This window comes from Ischnura elegans, chromosome 1 (assembly GCF_921293095.1).
Source record: "Ischnura elegans chromosome 1, ioIscEleg1.1, whole genome shotgun sequence".
Taxonomy (NCBI): domain Eukaryota; kingdom Metazoa; phylum Arthropoda; class Insecta; order Odonata; family Coenagrionidae; genus Ischnura; species Ischnura elegans.
Window position 1 is genome coordinate 138,068,041 of NC_060246.1, and position 19,613 is coordinate 138,087,653.

General features: G+C 36.4%; 1 protein-coding gene across 9 annotated transcripts in view; it reads right to left on the minus strand.

Annotated features, from left to right (window-relative positions):
- The window catches only part of LOC124170730 (oxysterol-binding protein-related protein 8), a 116,481-nt gene that overhangs the window by 46,084 nt on the left and 50,784 nt on the right, over positions 1 to 19,613 (minus strand). For 7 of the 9 annotated variants that reach the window (XM_046549650.1, XM_046549641.1, XM_046549631.1 and 4 more), the window contains exons 2-3: positions 8,022 to 8,219; positions 5,686 to 5,787 (exon numbers count right to left, since the gene is read on the minus strand). In XM_046549650.1, coding sequence (XP_046405606.1) covers positions 5,686 to 5,787; positions 8,022 to 8,219 — 300 coding nt within the window. Of the gene's footprint in view, positions 1 to 5,685; positions 5,788 to 8,021; positions 8,220 to 9,368; positions 9,391 to 19,613 lie in introns of those variants that run through there. The other 2 variants (XM_046549661.1, XM_046549686.1) reach the window with 2 other exon arrangements.

The window sequence follows — 19,613 nt, forward strand, 5'->3', positions numbered from 1 at the left end:
ACCGAGGATTATTACTATGTAATGCCCTTGTTACGTTCAGGAGGGGATTAAGTTCGTTGATTCGCTCAGGAAGGTTCACTTCTTTCAAGGGCGATGCGCTTAAGGGTATGCAGAACATCCCAACAGAAACATCTCTTGTGGATCTCCCTTAGAAAATGGATCAACATGAAACGTACATGCATCACGCATTGAGAGTTGAAACAAATATCCATTAAATGGTGATTACTATCTTCCTATTTTCTAGGGAAAACTCATGATTTCTGTAAATTATTCCGCCGGACAAATAATCCTAAAAATGTGAGTTTGCAAACTAATTCAAATGTACTAATACCAGAAAATTCTGGAAATATTGAAGCCACGTGGAGCCGTAGCAACGATGAGAGACATGAAGTCACTTGAATAGAGAGCGTTTTCACCAAGAAGGTTGATTTGTGTTTTAAATGATTGAATCATTAACAATTTACTCTCTGTAAATTAAAATACCTTGGATACAAATCTTCGTTATTAATGAAATAAAATTCTTCGCGGAAATCCCCGGTAAGAATGGGGCGGTATCCCGACACTGGTTACCCTTATGTATAATGCAGGGGGCAATGACCCAACGTGGTCCACTAACTAAGGATATCAACACGCTCGGCACTAAATTGGATTAAGTCCAGGGAAAGTTGGAACTTAAATGAAGCGGAAGGAATTCACGGTTATCTGTATTCAGAAGAGAGCATAATTCGTCGTATTTTCATCAGAATACAAGGCGTGTTGGCCAAGATAAAAGATTAGGGGAGAGCGTTGGGAGGCTCACGATCCCTAGCGCAGACTGGCGGCCCGCACCGATAAATCCAACAGCAGAGCATACAGCCACCGTCGCAGTAACTTCCCGAGTCCATGAACCGAAGGTACCACCACAACTTTTCAATACGGTAGTTTCCTTCGTCAAAGAAAACGAAAGGTATTGATTGCGATTCGTTACCACCATTAGAGTATTCATAATAGACAAATTATGTATTTGGTTTTAGAAATACCAGCTTAGACGAATGGCAATGGTCAATTTTATCCTCATTTGATAAAAGGCCAGATTGGCGCCCATGCGATGCCACTCCACGTAACGCCACAGGGATCTAGATGCTATACGAGTAGTCAGGAGTTTTAGATCATTTGAGATTACCAATGCATGCCTGAGGCACAGAGCTCAGGGAAACATCTCTTAATAATCACCTATTAAAACTGCCTATGGTCGGGAAGTTTCCTATAGGGTATTATAATCCTTATTTAAGCCAAGCGCTACCTGCTAGCAACCTGCATCGTAGCGGCTCTCAAAGCCTCGCACCATGGTGGCCTTACACGGCGGCAGCCGGAACCGGAATGACGTCACACGGGCTTTTCCCAGCATTCGTACTTAGCCGTCGCGTTTTCGCGCGCTTGAAAATGTTCACTTTTAATTTAATCGCGAAAAATAGATATCGTCATATAAAAATCTAAAAGCGTGAAATGAGTATTCCAGGAGTAATAATCTTTCGATTTAGGCATTAAAAATAATAGGAAACCACCCTGTTGAATGAAAAAAGTCAATCCAAAACCTACAGTAGAAGAATAAGCTTCGACAAAAATAATACCTCAAGAATACTCAGCCACCGATGCTTTTGGAGGAATGATGAGGGAAGAAGACCTTAAAGCATGCTGCATCTGTTCACTAAAGGCAGAATATATTTTATCTCGAATTCAGTAGAATTGTCACCAGAGCAAGCGGTCTATTCTTACGTCAACAATAAAGCATAATATGCCTTTTGTTACGATAACACGTATCGAATAAGCCTACAAAGAAAGAAGGATTTCTCCAAGCAAACGGAAAACTTGGCATATACGTGTTTAGGATTTTTTCAACTGTGTTAAAAAAGAGCTCATATGCGACCCTCTCCCCTACGTATTTAGTATCTCATATGAATGATTATGGGGGCATACACCCCCAGAGTTAGCATATTAGAGAGTACACAAGGTGGCTGCGCAGTAACCAAAATCTGGGGTCAACATTGTAAACCCAAGCCACATTATTTTAATGGGAAATGGGAAAATATAGCAAATGAAATACTTATAAAGAGATTGTACTCAAATACTGGTACTTCTAGTTCTACGTACATTAAATGGAAAGAAAGTCTTCAATCGAAATAAACACTTTGGATGCAGGTGCTATCGACGATAAACAGCCAATCAGGACCATAAAACTAATCACGTGACCTCAGAGTGAGCCATTTCAACGTTGGTTGCATGTGCTTGAAGCCGAAAATCGCTCTTGTTGACATTTACTTCGTGCTCACACCGTAAGAAGTTCCTCGAACAAGAAACACAAGAAGCCCCAAGCAGGAAATACTGCCAGTCAAATCGTATCAAATATGATTTCGGGCAAAATCCAACTCATTGTCAGTGAAGAATTTTAAAAGTGGTTGATCGAGAATAATGAAAACAATAGGATCGAAAATAATAAATCTTTTACAAAACAGAAAACGTCAAGTATAACATTGAAGCACCTGAGCCGGATCAGAAAAAGAAGGAAAAACTACAGCAAAGTAAAGCGACTGTGTTAACATTTTTTTTCAAGTTTACGAAACAACGGAATCCTGTGAAGGCTAGCGATCGTTTGCTATTGGTCGCAATCCTTAATCCCTATTTAACAGTTTTTGACTGTTCCACACGAGAGGAATTCAATGGTGACGAAGCCTTATAAGAGCTTTCAAGACAGCTTTTGCGGTGTCATGACGTTTCAATGACGTCATGTACATTCAAGAGGTCCTGATCAATGATTCTTGAATGGAATTTCGCGCAGAAAGGTGGGTGAGAAGGGCTTCCTCCTCGCTTGCGACCCCAACCGCCGCATTCAACTCAAGGTAGGCTTTCGATGCTAATTATGGGCTTATTGAATTTTTTTTCGCCAAGGTTTCAAATCAATTTATTATATACGACGCGTGACAAAGAGGCAACGTAATAGAAGCAGTGAAACGGGGGATAATTCCTCTAGATATTTCGTATTCGAACGGAAATGACCGCGGTGCCAAAAACGTTCGAAAATGTTCGTCCGTGATCCTTTAGACCAAGGCCAGTTGGTCCTTGACCGGAGGAGAGGGTCTAGAACTCTGGTGCAGCGGTGGGATAACACAAAAGAATCACGTAAGCAAAAACCAAAGAAGTGTAACAGAAGATCTTGTCCTCAAGAAAATAACACGGATTTATGAGGTTGGGCCGCCATAGTGGAGAGGAATGTTTTCGGGCTGTTTTCTAAGAAGAAAACACGAACATGATTACAATTGTACATAATTTAGTTTCTTTTCAATATCCGCCCCATTTCAGTAGAGTAAAAATATGAATATCGGAGAAACAGCTGTATAAATAAAATACAACTAACTGGCAAGATAAATATCCTACGCATAACACGGGATATTGAGTTCACAGAGCATTTAACCTACCTAAAAGAATACATCTATGTAGTTTTATAATGCATGAAAGAAATCTGCATTTACATATCTTACACCGGCCTTGAAAATATTCCAATAAAAGTTTTGATACAAGTAACTGTAGACAGATGGTAGAGATAGTCTTCACAATAGTCAGGCTCAAGGTTATCTCTTCACTTATTACCCTACCTACCTTTACACACCTACCTTTAGACACCTACCCTTGATAGGAATGTGCAATTTGAGTTTCTGAGGCCCAGAAATCCATTTCAAAACTTTTAGATAATAGGAAGGATTACAAATATCTATTTTAAAGTGATTTTTATGTTGTTCCATCATGTAGACTGCCATTTATCTGGTTCCAACCATTTGGCCTATCCATCATGCAGGGAGCTATTACAATCAATCTCACTGCTACAGATGTAGGGACCTTGGCAATGTGCTAGTCTTTCGACTGGGACAAGGATTTTGAACAACAAAAATTTGAGGCTACAGAATTAGCGAAGAACAATGACACCTTAAATGTATCATATTGCATTTCCATCTCTCTTATTCAACCCAAACAGTCACCAGCAATTCATATCACATTTTCAAAGAAAAATGAAAACTGTCATTTAATTACATTTTAAATAAGTTTGACTCCCTGCACCTACACAACAACTAGGGACCATGAAAAACTACATACTCCCCAAGAATGCTACAGATTTGGCTATGTCCATCTGAGACATTACTAGGTCCTCTCTTTGAAGAATTTGTCACTCAATGTGCTTCAAGCAACATGGACAAGTAGATAAACGTATGCTCAAACAAAATTCATTCAGATACCACCAATTCTTACGAATACAATTTAAAATGTACACTCAAACAGTCTAAAAATCATTTGAAATAACAAATCTAATTATCTACTTTATATAGGTCAAAGATACACTTGGCTACTTTCAAACTTAACCCCACTAACCATGGACAATCAGGACTACTGGCTGATATCATCAATGCTCATAATATAGCATTGTTACTAAAGAAGTGCTAAAAGAAGCATTCAAGAAAAGGTAGAAAATTACACCGCACTACAATTGCATGAGTGAAGAGGGTTAACATGTTAAGGAGAAAATAGTACTACTCGATACATAGTGTCCATACCATTTGCAATTCAAAGGGTGCTGCTTGCCATTACATGCACAAAAAAGAATGTATAGAATAGGGCAGGCAGAGAGAACAGAAAAAGTGTGCCCAAGATTCAATTTAAAAAAGGTGAATTGTAAGAAGATGATTTCTGAATGCTTACCTTTCACTACGTAAGTAGATTTACTGAAGTAATGAAATTGTCTAATGTTATCATAACTAACAGAATATGCTCAAGGCTCTACACATATTTCCAGACATTAGAAAAATAATACACTATATATTTATCACAAGGCAGTCAATACATAAAATACACATGAATATTTCCTAAAGTATCGTAAAAATTACTAAAATTATTGACTCGGGGAGAAAAACTCTCACTGCAAAAATTTGGAAAAGAGAAAAACTCTCCAATCTCAATTATACATATATTCATCCCCAAAACAATGTACAATCAATGAAGTCTGTGACTATATCTCCAATCAACTTAATCCCCTATTTTGAAGAGCAATGACCCAACTAAACTAATGACATAAAAATTAATACATAATAATTAAATTATTTAGATGAGACAAGAAAATAACTAATTCTTGTGAAAATAATTCTTAAAAGAATAAAATATTTATAAAACTCCTGAAAATAACCAAAATCTGAATATAAACTACCATGCCAACTAATGAAATCTATTATAATTAAACCTCAAAGAATTTCTATAGAAGACTGATTTTAATTCTGGCATTACACCTAATGTATGTAAAAGTAGTAATTTTCAATAGGATCATTACAACCTAGTAATTCACTTCAGAAAATTCTAATACATAAATGCAGCATAACAGATCTCCACAGCTACTTAGTAAAAATATAATTATGTTTATCACACTAATGTATGCTCTCTAATCATCATCAGAAACCTATTGTACAAAGTTATAACTATAACATTACGTCAACAACCCAGCACCAAAATCGTTTTCTAATAATGATAATTTTTTCACTACATAGGATCCTATGGAGCATTTCAAGTCAAAAACACATTAATGATAAAATAACTGTCTTTAATACAAAAATCTCCCATTTCAAATATATAAAAATGAGGATCTGTTTATATTTTCCAGTCAGAACTCACTGGGCGAAACTGGACTGTAGTTGATGGACTCATTGGAGCCTTGGCAGGAAGGCAGCTTTGGCAGAAGTACATGAAGGCTGGTTCTTCGTGATTTTTTGTCATCTGCTCCAAGAAGAAAATGTGAACATCCCACCAAAAAGTAGAGTTCCCCAAGGTCATCAAAAATAAAAGCATAGTTTATCCCGATTTATTATTGATAATTTCTACAAGAAATAATTCTAGACCATTAAAAATAATAATCAGTCTATTACACCTATTAAAAGATGAATCTTGATAGTATGCCCAAAATTATCCTCTCATAAATGCTATCATGATTTTTTTGCCATATTACTAAACTAATCGGAAAAAAACTACAGCATGGAGGCACATTTTAAAAATGACTCTGCTAAATTTGACTCAAAAAAGTTGCAAGAAAAAATGTGAAAATTGCCACCAAAGAATTTATCAATCACAAAGTCGTCAAATTAATGGAGTCACAATTTTATGCATAAATGATATTACATATACACTCTCTCCTAAAAGAATAGCTTAATAATTTAGATCTTAATTATCTAACTTGAAATCATATACTCTGTCTTTACTCTTTAAATTTCTTTTTACTCTTTAAATTTCTCATAAACTTTGTTCATTACGCTTTAAATTTCGAATAACAAAGAAGATAGTACGGTAACCCAACCATACCAATAAGGAGATTACATGGAACTGTGAAGTTAGTCCTTAAGATCAACTTATTTCCAAATTACCGATAATATCTACATACCACAAATGGTGAGACAAATATTTGACAAGATAATTCGAAGCAGCATCACACAATGACCTTAGGTCATTACCATCTTGAAAAATATGTAGCCTCCTCAGAATAAGTAACTCATACATACAGACATTAGTCCTCCATTTATAGTATTCTTTGTTCACCAAAACTCATACTATCAAGATTCATCAACTCTCATTATATTTCATGGTGTACAGAGCCTTCAAAAATAATAATATAGCGAATGATATTACTTATCTTGATTATGAAAAAATAGATTCATGGGATAAAGGTATCTTTATCCAGTTGCCATGACCAAGATAAACCCCTGGTGGCTTTTAAAAACCATGGGTTGCTTTTTGATTCGAAAATCATTGAGGATACCCCACTCTGGGGCATATCATAAATGCCTAAACTTACATTTTCATATATCACATTCAATCACACTCCTACTGAATAATACCTAATAAGAAAAGTTAACTATCCCCTACCGGCATAACACCATCATGAAGAATTTTAGGTAATTGAATTATCAACCAAAAAAAAATTCAAATTAAGAAGAACATTATTTGTTGAGATTCTGCCATCAAAACTGCTGAGTGAATACCAATGTTATGTAACGTAAACCACCCACAATCTTCCCACTCACTTTTAAAATCAAGAGCACGGGGTTAAAATATCATTTATCTAATTTCAAAGAGAAGTGTTCCTTACACCACAAAATATAATGCTCAAGTAAAAGGTTACGTTATTAGAATAAAAGATATAAGTGCTTAGATATTAATTCACAAAAGTATAAATCAAAGGAGCATAACCAGAAGTTTATTAATCACCTTAGAAAAAGTTAAAGAATTACATAATTCTAATGCACTATATTAGACATGCAACTTTAACTGCCACCCTGGCAGAGCTTATTTGTCAACATTTCGACTCATACATTCTAACATTAGCTAGGCCAAAACGAATTATTTTCAGGCAAGCATAAAAAACCTTGAGTGCAAACGAACCCATGCTATGATTTATTAAGTGAGATTCAAATGCCTGCATAGTTGCACCATTGCTGTGAAATTATTGCGAAAGCTTAAAAATTTACTTTGATGCTTAAATAAACAAACTGGAGTCCTGTTTGCCACATTTTCATATCTTCTGGCAAATGTAAATAATACCACAAAATTTTAATGTGTTGAGGGCAAGCAAAGCTAGTCATTGCCATTAAGGAAATATTTTACCCAATTCTTAAGAATAAGCCAAGAAGAACAGATCTATCAAAGTCTCGAGCATCATCAATCTGAAACCTATGTCCCCAGAAAGAGAGATGAACAAAGCAAAACACTTCCAATCAAAATTACAAAGCTGTGATTGAATTAAATATGTGTAAAAAAAATAGCATCAAAATGGGAGAGCAAGAAAAAATTCTCACCATGTAACAAAAAATTTTAAATTAAAATCCTCATTGAAGCAGCAAAAGTTCGTAGAAAGTCTAGGGTTACAAAGAGATCCAAATGAACCCAAGGTGGGAACAGTACTTAGCAAATGGATACGTGTGCGAAAAAAAAACTTCCAAACAACATTGAGCAGTACCTACCAGAATTTTTACTTGGAGTGTTAGGAGATGCAGATCCTTTATGATGACTTGAGCCATCCCCTGAGAGTGATTGTGAGAGGGGCTCATGAACTCCTTGTGTACTGTCCTTCCCAAGGCTTCCCGTTGAACCTCCACCACTTCCTCCAGACTTATTACCACCAACAGGAACAGGTATTGGTGATGAGAAGTTTCCACCAGCTGGAGTAAATAGAAAATAAATAAGTTAGCGATATTCTTTCAATTCATTGAGTCACTCCTTCTCTTCCCTTCCATCACTAAATCTACAACAAAAATTTGCTCCGAGTGCATTTGAAAAACAAATGAGTAATACTATTGCCCCCAGTGGTTGATTCAGTCCATGTGCATTGAATGATAAAGAAGGTTAGTGATGTGTGGAGTGCCTTTTGTAGATCTGTACACCTAATTCAAGAAGCCATATCTTTCATGATGTTGCTGCTTTCTTAAAGCAAAATAAACAATGTGAAATGAGATTATAATATGTACAACTACACAACTGGCATAATACTTTTGTCCATTATGCTCACTGCTTACCATTTTCAGAAAAAAATATGTACCCTTATACTTCATAATTTCAAAAGAATTCATGGGAGCCTTTCTTAGGCTACACCTCTTCTAAATCCATTAACCTTGAGCATAGAAATCAATCCATTGCAACCATATTTTTTAAAAATAGTACATAATGCCCAAAATGCCCCATATTTCAAAATAAAACACTTCCTTCTCCCAAAACAGACAAATCTGAACTAATAATCTCGACTTCTCCTTTATTATGGTGATATAACCTACCGGTAAATTATTTGTTTCGATTTTAGAAGGAATGTGTATAACACAATCTTTTGCCCATTTAGAAGGGAATTATAACTATGCAACTCCAGTACCTTGCATTGCAATTTCCCATAAAGTTCTAGTGCTAACAATGATATTTCGAGCTTGGAGAATAATGACGATGCATTTTTCGGGTACCTTGGATTTGATATCTCTTAACTCCAAGTACCGCAACCGGCAACTGAGCACTTGACATATTATAAAAACATGAATGGGTCCTAAAAAATCAATTATAACCATGTCTTTAAAAATCCTGATTGAAGCATAGAAACTGCCCACTATTGTTTTCAATCAATATTGCACCAACAGTGTATCTACAGTAAAATTGCTAAAGCTGTATTTTCGATGCAAACGTCAATGCCATAAGTAATGAGAACATGCATTTTCAATCTCAATAAAAGTCTAAGTTATGCATGCAGTGAAGTACTGCCAGCTTTGACTGAGTATATCTTACTTTAAACGTCAATTTCATTAAAAACATTCCACAGGAATAGACTATACCTGTCATATGATGGTCACCACCTATAGTCTTTTTTTCACTTGAAAGACAGACTTATTCAACATTGAAGAATTATCACCGCCATACTTTGGACTAGCCTGTAATATGGTCATTAAGATAGAAAATTTGATATTCTAAATGTAAGAATGGAACTTTTTTAGGGAGTTCTTAAGTTACCATGACTGGAAAAATAGATTTTTTTAAACTTTAAAGATTGTAAACACTCAATTAAGCATTGATGCTCCATGATCAAATCAATTACACACTGGAATAACATTGAGTATCAAATTGGTCACAAAAAATTGCAGGGTGTTTCAGGAGGAATCTGCAACTCCAAGAGGAGGTATGGAAGACAATTTTAAGAATTTTTTTGTTCATAAACATGGGGTTGCTATGCCTTAGTTACTGATGAATGGCAACGCTAACATTTTTTCGGATGCACATTGGAGTCACCATGAAAACAGTTTTTTCTTGGGTATTTAGCCTTTTAAACATTTAATTTTATACTCTGGATTTTAAGGACATTAAATAACCATGGTGGGACAAAAATTTGCAATTAAAATTGTCTGAAACAATATTTGAGCTTAATTAAATGAGAGATTTGAATGAGCATCGACAAAGCGATAGTGCATTCTCGCCCATTTTGAGATTAGTTGTTTCAAACAATCATAATCATACATTTTTGTCCAACCTTAATTACTTGATGTCTTTAAATCTAGAGTATTTAACATAATGTCGAAAATTCTAGATATACAAGAAAAACTTTTTCCATGATAAGTGCAAAGAGCATCCAAAAAATTTTTGCATTGCCATAGCTAAGTAAGGAGTTGCGACCCCATTTTTATAGACGATAAATTCTTAAAATTGTTTCCCCTACCACCACCTGAAGTAAAGCAGATTGCTACTGAAATCCCCTGTAAATCAATTAAGTAAAACTAGCCGATACTTTCAATTTTGAACGAGCATGCAATAGCTATGGTAGCAAAAATACAATTGGGAATTATGAAATTTATCAGAAAATGACCCAAACCTCCTCATTTAGCAAACTATTTCCAAACAAATCAACTACCTTAAAGGCAAGAATCCTAAAATGAAGCAAGGTAACAATTTCAGGTTTCTTTTATTCCAAAACCAAACTTTCTTTTGTCTACCATGGTTAAAATATTTAAATAAATATACTTATGTATCTCAAATAATAAACACCAAAATCTACCACATACAGCAAAATAATGAAAATATATGTTAAGGGCAATGAGATTTCAATCATACGGCATTGGGACAAACATGGTTATCAACAGATTCGCCTCAACTTGGCCACATTGACTTTGATCATTGTAAACCTAGAATGAGGAAATATCCCACGGAACTGATTGTTAAAAAAGATAAACTCTTTGAAATAGTAAATATATAACGAGGACACATTTAAGCTAGATTCAAGGTATAATGACATAATTTTCAAGCCAAAAATGTTAAAGTACATTTGTTTAACTAAATGTCTTCTCAATCATTTATGCCATCTTTATTTTTACTAATACGAGTCAATGACATTGAAGGTTATTTGAAATGAATACATACGTGATCTTTCATATTGCTATCACTATCATGGTCTCCAAAGGCATTTCGATTCTAAATACCACAATAGCCAAAAATGTAAAACAATGATAAAATTCACGGCAAATATGCATTATTCAATGCAAAATATGGTCTCCATGTTGCAGTAGTTACTGCATTTGCCACATCAACAAATTGGCATTTTCATTCCGATAAAATAAGAAATAACTGTTTGCAAACTTTTTATGCACAATTATTAAAGAAAGGATAATATAAATTGAACAATTCTGAAAACAATCAATATCTAACGGAATCAAGTACACACTGCGACAAAAATCAGCACTAAAGTGTAGTGGGAATTTTTACGATAGTAATGCAACCAGCAATACACAAATACCTTCATGGTTGCATGACACAGAGGATACTTCATGAGTAGTTAGTAATATGGATAACAAAGGACACGGTACTCTTACCGTGATGAAGGGTTTTAGAAGACGGCACGGTCTTCTAAATTTATATAAGTGAAAGCGTAATTCAATGATATAATGATGTAGTAGGGGCGGAAACCTCTTCAAAATAACACCACGACTTTAATCGTGAAAGTTTGAACTAGTCGAAGAATATATGTACAATGGTTTTTTTCACGTGAACCCTTTATTTGTGCAGTGATGTTCGGATAGAATTTAAGATAAAACACTTTCCGGCGAACTATTGGAGATAATCGTAGATCTATCTGGACTACAGATTTAGAGATATATCTCCGTTGGTGTTCCCATGTAACTTTTTTTCTTTCGCCTTCCGGGATAATCATTACGTCAGGCGGAAGGGATTCCGAGAAGAATTCAACAAAATATTTTGAGGACCATGAGTCTTCCGAAATTTCCACAGAACAGCACTCACATTGAAACATACGCTAACCCACGCTTAAGCTCCAACAAAAAAGACTTACGAACTAATTCCACGCTAAGCGACGATGAAGCTAACGCTAAATAGCCACTTCAGCCAAATAGGTGTGAATTAACTTTTAAACGCTCTAAAAGGGAGGTCCTCATTATGCATATTATCAGCGGAAGCGCCACCCTCTTCACCGGGGAGATATTTTGAAGTGCATGAATTTTAATGCCCCTAATATTAGCGAAGTCCTACAGCATCGATTAACACTCCCTGGAGGGAGAAAAAAATTGACGATTCGACTGACGATCATGGAGCGAATGGTACATTAATTTGCTCAAGCAAATCGTATTATCGATTTTTTTAAATCAAGAAAGCATCGGGGTCTTACGAGATTAGATTCACGAAACAAGACTTCGATGCAGGTGGAGCTTCCTCGGAAATCGTGTGAGAGGTTAATTTTCTCGAGATTAATCCAGCTGGATTAGAATTTCATGAACCGTGTCGCTGAATCTGCTATCCTTGTCAAATACCTTATCAAAAGAGACTATAAATCAATAATGAATAGAAACAACCCGACGAAATTAAATCATCTTGATGAGTATATAACCAAATTTTCCAGCAAATGAATTTTTTCAAACAGAAATGAGTTCTGGATCTACTCAGCTTCTTAGAACCTATCAATAATTTGGAAGGGCAATTGCGCTACAAATTTCGTGGCTATTGGCGAAATGTATGACTTTACAGATGGATAGATGGATGTCTGTACGGGTAATAATCAAACGGAATAGTGGGAGTGATTTCCACCAAACTTGGTACATATATGACTGAAATTCTAAAAACGAATAGACAATAATTACCTATAAATAATAGACAACGAAGGCGCTTAAGAATGACCTAGCAATGGTTCAAAGCTGCTCTTTCCGTCGTTATTTCCTGAAGATATTGTTCCGATGACTAATACGCGATCAAAGACGGTTACCCAAACGTCATTAAGTTATCTTGAGATCTCTTCAGGTAATCCAGCCAAAAGCAATCCTACATTGAATAACTCTGCCGATTTCAGCACTCTAAATTACACTAAAATGTAAAACTATGCACTTAACTCGTTACGGCGAGGTTGTAACACCATATTTTCCATACAGGTACGGCTCATGAAAAGCATTCTCCCCTAATTTGAAATTTTTGATACATTCTTTCCAACCTGGGGGTCTATTCTCTAACTCGAAGCGCGGTAGCTTTCTGGTGGAAAGATGCTTAATTAAGCTACTTGCTCCCACTTGTATTCTCTAACGCTGAAGCTCCGGCGAAGGGAGCTTGCAGAAGCTACCGGTAGCTTATTAGGCTCCAACCCTTATTCTCTATGGGATTTGAAGCTACTTCCGTAGCTTCAAACTAGCTACCACGGTAGCTTCGCGAAGCGCGCGCTCGAGCCCCGCGCTTCAGCTAGCTACCATCAAAATACATAGGGAATTCCCATAGGGCCATGGGAATTCCTATGAACCGCCGTGAACCAAGTGGCGCGTGTCGCTATTCTTTTGTTCTATCCCATCAGTCTTTCTTGACACGGCTAGCGATTGAGTGGTAAACAAGAAAAGTGTTGACTATTTTTGTTGTTTTGTGTAATTATTTTCTTTAATGAGGTCGGGAATGCTGCGTAAATTATTTGAAGCCTTCAATTATTGTATTCTTAACAAAGTAGTGGGCATGAGTGACAAATTTCGTGACTATACATGTATGTTTCGGAGTGAACTATCGATCGCGTTAACGAGTTGATTTCATTATTTGGAGAAGAAAAATGTTGCTTTCAATCATTTTATTTCAAGTGAAATCTTATTTTGCATGAAGTCATTACTAGTGAGAAGAAAAACCCCGAAAACAGTGATTATTATTGATGCTGCGAGAGACTGTGTTGTAGTGACAGTACAAATTGATGCTTTGAAATCATTACCAATGCCAATGTATCCACTGCACAGAGATGGATGTCTTATTTTTGCAAGTGTTTATACATTTATGATTAACTTTACCGTGCATTATCAGCAACGATCTTTAAAGTGATCAACGATCTTTTTATTGAAGTGATTGTGTGAAGAGAGTTAAGGGTTACATATAGATGCAGACCGTAGAGAGGTGGATATTATTGTGTTATAATGCAATGTAAGGTGTTTCATGATAGTTATTAATAAATTTCTTGCTCTTACAATGAATAAATGTATTCATGATTTCATTCTGCTTTCATTTGTGTGTCTTTGGCCGTATATACGCATTTAATTTCTGTGCCGGTAGTTAAGGTTGTGTATTTGCTTTGACTTTTGAAAAAGTGTAGCCATCGATATTCCCGAAGCCCACGGAGGAAGTCACCACAGAAACAATAATATAATACGACTATTATTGAGAGAAGAAACTACGTAGGTTAGTTTTTCGAAATTATGGTCAAGTGATAATGAATCGCCCTCGCTTGCAATACTGCAAGGTTGGCGGTTGGAATGTTATACTGATTCGTAAAACCATTTAAATATTACTTTTGCCGTCGTGGGACAGTGGAGTTTTGTGTAAATATCGTTTGAAGCTTATTGTGACCCTAAAATGATTGTTTAGGCCAATCTGAGCGAAATGACGTAACTTTCAAACATAATTATCTCCACCTTCCCATAAACTTTGTTGAAGATATTCCCGAAATAATATATACTTATCGTATACACATGTAATTGCGATATTCTTTCGCAGTGCAAGAAGGAACAATCTCTGCACAGGAAAAGTTGGTCATCAAAATTTTTGTATCAAACATGTAGAAGCATAAGGAGCGATGAGTGAAAAGTTCTCGGGAATTATTACGACTATGTCATTGCATTGGTTTTATGTGTTTGTAGTTTACTAACATTTTCTCTTCACTATCTTTACATGACCTACCGGTTATGATTATCATTCGTGACATAAACTGCTATATCGATCGAAACTATATTGAATTGATATAAATGCCGCATAGCCCAATATAATTATTTCCACGTATTTCTATAATAATGAAAACTAAAGGCACTCAGCATTTCGTAATTTACAAAGCACATTAATTTCCACTTCAGAAAAGGTCAGCCGAGAACGACTACATTATGATTTTCCCGCAGGCAAAAAAATGAAACGAGCGATTTCATTGGCTCTAACAATAAAAACTGAGTTCGCACGAAATATTTCTCATACCCCATATCCGGTCCGAGAAAGCTACCAGAAATTCTCGGTCTGAGAAAGCTACTCCCTGTTAGAGAATAAGGTTGGTAGCCAATTCTGGTAGCTCGTTCGAAGCTACCACGACGGGAGCTTCGAGTTAGAGAATAGACCCCCTGGACCAGTTTTCAGCCCTTAGCGATTCGTACGAGGGGGTACCCAAAAATAACCGGACACAATTTAAAAAAAAATCAAAATTGAATTTTTCGTCTTACAAACGTTAGTCACCTTCAAACGTTAGTACTCTCCATTTACACTGAAACATTGGTGAAAACGTTTTTTCCACAATGCGAAACACCTTTTGTACTCGTCGTTTCCGATGCCTTGAAACGCCGCCTTCGATTTTCTTTTCACCACAGTAATATGACAAGAACATTTCCGTTTCATCACCATTTCATCCGGTTGAACAAAAGGAACTCAAAAGGTGCGAGATCTGGTGAGAAAGGAAGGATTAGGAAGCAGTATCATGCAATTTATTTTTACCAAAAACTCAAATTGCGTCAATCAGCAACACGTGCCGGTTTTGATCAGAAGGTAACAAGCGGGGGATGAATTTCGCCGCGATTCGTCTCAATTTCTAATCTTCATCTAAAATTCGCTGTAATGAACTCCACGAATAACCAGATTGTTCAGCGAGTCCGTCAATGGTACGCCTCTTATCCTCGTACACAAGGGTAAGAGTTTTTTTCTACATTCTCATCAGTTCGGGACCTGGAAGGCCGGTCCGGACGTTGAATGTCTTCGATCGACATGTTGCCACGATTGAGTTGCGAATACCACTTGAGCACTTACGTTATTTTTATAGCGTGTTATTTATAAGATGTAGACAACATATTAACCGTGCCCGACTCAATATTACCAAGCAGAGAGCAAAATTTTAAGCTGCATGATGTTCTCGAACATCAGCCATTTACAAAATCGAAAAGGTCAAAAACTCTTCGAATGTAAACTGTCATAGGGGCTCGCTATAACCGTCATTATCCACGCCGTTTCGCATACTAACTCAGAAATTATGAAATAATACCAATCTAGAGGGAGACGCCCAAAATATTAGAGCGACGCGCGCAGCGATTTCCGTCAGGTTATTTATGGGTCCCCCCTCGTAGCTTACTACTAGATTCCAATAATTTACTGGATGATACATTGGATTAGAATTTCAATGGATTTAATTCTGATAGGGAGTTCGACAAGCATTCGACAGCTAACTCCGCTATCGTTTTCGCACGCTTGTTTTCTATCATATACGTACTTTTTCTAGCTTCATTTCATCTAAAAATTTCTCTGCAGCATGAAGTAACCACAAACTTAACTGTCAGGCTTTTTTCTCTAAGAAAGAAGACTTAGGTGAATGCCGCTTAAGCCATCTTTGTCTCATCGCGTGTTTCCACGACCATATCATTGGGATGGTATAGGTTTTCTGAAGAGCCTCTCCGGCATTTGCGATTGCATCTCTTCGCTGATAAAGTAAGCGCTTCAATATCGCTTATCAATTGACCTATATTCTAAATTAACTTCCCCTCTTTCCTCTTCACCTTCATTCTCGTACCCTATGCAATATTTTTCTTCGTCGCATTCACAAATTAAATTATTCCAACGTTCCCTCATCCACTGTATCCCAAAAATATTAGAATATCTGGGATCAAAATCGCCTCCTCTTGACATCTTTTCTCCTCCCTCCGTTTTAAAATCCATTCTCAAAAACGTGCCGTTGAGACGAACTCCCGATGCCGACGGCTTATCCTCAATTAATTTCCTCCGCCCTAAGCGCATCTCCAATTTTCCTCTAGTGCTTAGTATTAAAAAATGCAGGCATGATGAATATATTTATTGGTGTGAGAACCACTTCCATAGCTTACGACCTATTTTTGGGACGTTTCTATTAATTAACCTGAACTCAACTATTTCCAATCATTGCCGTCAGGTATTTGAAAACTGGCGACGACGAAGTAGAACTTAACGGACATAAATCACTTAGAAGAGACATTCTATTTTATAAAGTTAAGGTGAGTGCAAAAATCATCAACAATTACGTGAGGAGGCCCTTAGGTTGAACTGAAACAAATACAAACAAATCGGTTGGCATTCAGTTAAAACTTGGCCCTTCTTCGCATCTTTATTTTGTGATCCTGTGACATCATTATCTCGAACAATACGAACAATTCTATTGTATTTGATAATATTTGTTTATCCTGCAGATTTTTATATAAACCTAAAAAGTATTATGAAATTCAATATGAAAATTATCCAAACGTAACGCATAAAGGAGTTTCTTTCATAAGGAACAATTCTGGTAAAAGTACTGGCACCGAAGTCACTGCAAAGATTGATGCAATTGCTTTTTACACATTCTAAAATAAAGCCACGTATAACTGCTAATTTTTGTACTTCAACTTTAAGATGTACTTCTACAATCAGGATTCGGATTCCGTGAAAAAAGGACAACGGAAGAAATGGGTGATATGTGTCCCCTAGTTCGTAACTTTGTTTATGACTACAGATTTTAAGCCAAGGGGCATTAATACTTCCAGACGGCATCCGGGAAAGGAATATGGGTACAGAAGTAAATAATTAATCACCAAAAGAGCAGTTTTCGTGCAAAATTAACTGTAATTCTGGCTTCTAAAGTCGTAAAACCTTTGAATTTATGCAGTAAAGTAAAAGTAAGATTTTAGGGTTACGACGGTTATTAAGACCTTTTTTGTTCATAAAAACAGCGCCTTAAATACAAGTGAAAAGGGTTTGCATGCAACTAAGAAAATACTGTAGACTCATCAAATTCTAATTTACATACGCTCATTTTCCTAAGTGCCTGTAGTAACATTTTTTTATTGATTATATGAATGCTCTTGCAGAGAATGATTACAATTCATTAATCGAGGATGTACCTAGGATCAAAGCTGGGGGACAAACCATGGCCGTTAAGGCTGTGACATTTCCGCACGGAAAACGTGAATGAACCAAAATTTAAGAACATTTTACACAATTATGGCAGCGCTATGTTAGTTATTAAAATTATTTGCTTAAAAAAATGATTTTTATTCGAGTTTCATATATTTACCGACAAAAATTTTAAATGAGTTTTTAAGAGAACGTGAACTTAACTATAAAAAACCTTTTTTTTTTGCTTCTCGGGGTTGATAGCACCCTCCTGTTCCGCGCTGAGTACGCTCATGCCATTGGTACTTTTTAAGAACCGAATTAAACATCCAATTTGATAAAAAAGGGAATTCCTTGAGACCAGGGTTTGCGGGAAAACAGCGTGACAAGTGATTATAAATGCAGCAATACTCGAGTGCAGTCTCATCCGATCATGAGCACGTGCACGTTGGCTACCTGCAGAGTTGACGGACAATCGGAGGCTAAATGTGGGACACGAACAGCAAATATTCCTGAGAGAGGTATTCCTCTAAGGAGGTCTCCGAACGATCCACCAAGGTTGAATCGAAGGTCATTCGCAAACACAGCAGGCGATTTGACATATCAGAACAAAAATAAGGGCATCCACTCCATTACGATAAATTTAAAAGGACTCGTAAATTCCGATAGATAATTTGAAAAACGAAACGCCGCAAAGATGTAAAAGAAGAAATTCGAAAAATCAGGAAAAGAAAACAATATTGAAAGCACAAATTTGATTTAGGAGGAGAGTGAAATAAAATAAGTTGAAGCATGAGGAGAAATAATAGGAAAGCCAAGCTTAATGAATATATAATTAGAGTGACCATTTCCGAAATGGCATATTGCACTGAAAACGTTCGGAGAAATGAAAAAAGTAAGCCACAGAAAGTCCATACTCCATAATTTAAGGTCAACCACTATATGCCATTCATATGGGCATATAAAAACGAAGGCTTTACACAGACTAGAGTGACTGTCGTGACAGCGACAAAGCAGAACCAGAAGAGTCGGATTTTGTAACTGAAGATTGGAAAACTTTAAGCAACAAAAAACGTTTCTAGTATGGATTGCAAGAGTAACACGGAGATTGCATGACCTTTAGCGCAGCTCGCTTTGTTACTTTCTTACCTCAAAGTGAACGTAAATACTTGACAAAACTTTCCAATCCATTTGTATAACACAGAAGTGATTTTTTAGAATCCGTTAGTCTTTAACGAGAAATTTTAGCACCGAGGTTCGAAAATTTTTAAACTATTTTTAATTATTGATTATTCTTTAAAAGTTAAAAAAAAAGAGATTTTTCATAAGTTTGACAAAGGGGTAGCCCACTGCAAACAAATATGACCGAAGTGGACAACGAAAATCACAATAGAGAAGAGTAATGAAAACATAATTGGCACATCAGGGATTTACGAGGGTGGTTTGAAATGTTCTCGGAATCACCACGAGTTGTCAGCGCTAGTGCAACGAACTTTTCACGTGATGTTCATAGGACTGTTGGCTGTAAGCGCATGCCACGTCAATGCTCGTGGAAAAGAACTGGGTCGGTGACGTGACTTTTTTGTTGTTCCCGCATAGTGATTTGCGAAATTGGAAAAAATCGAGATTCGTGCAGTGATTAAGTACTTCGTAAAGATAGGTATGAAAGCAAAGGACATTCATACCGATTCCCAGAATACACTAGGGGA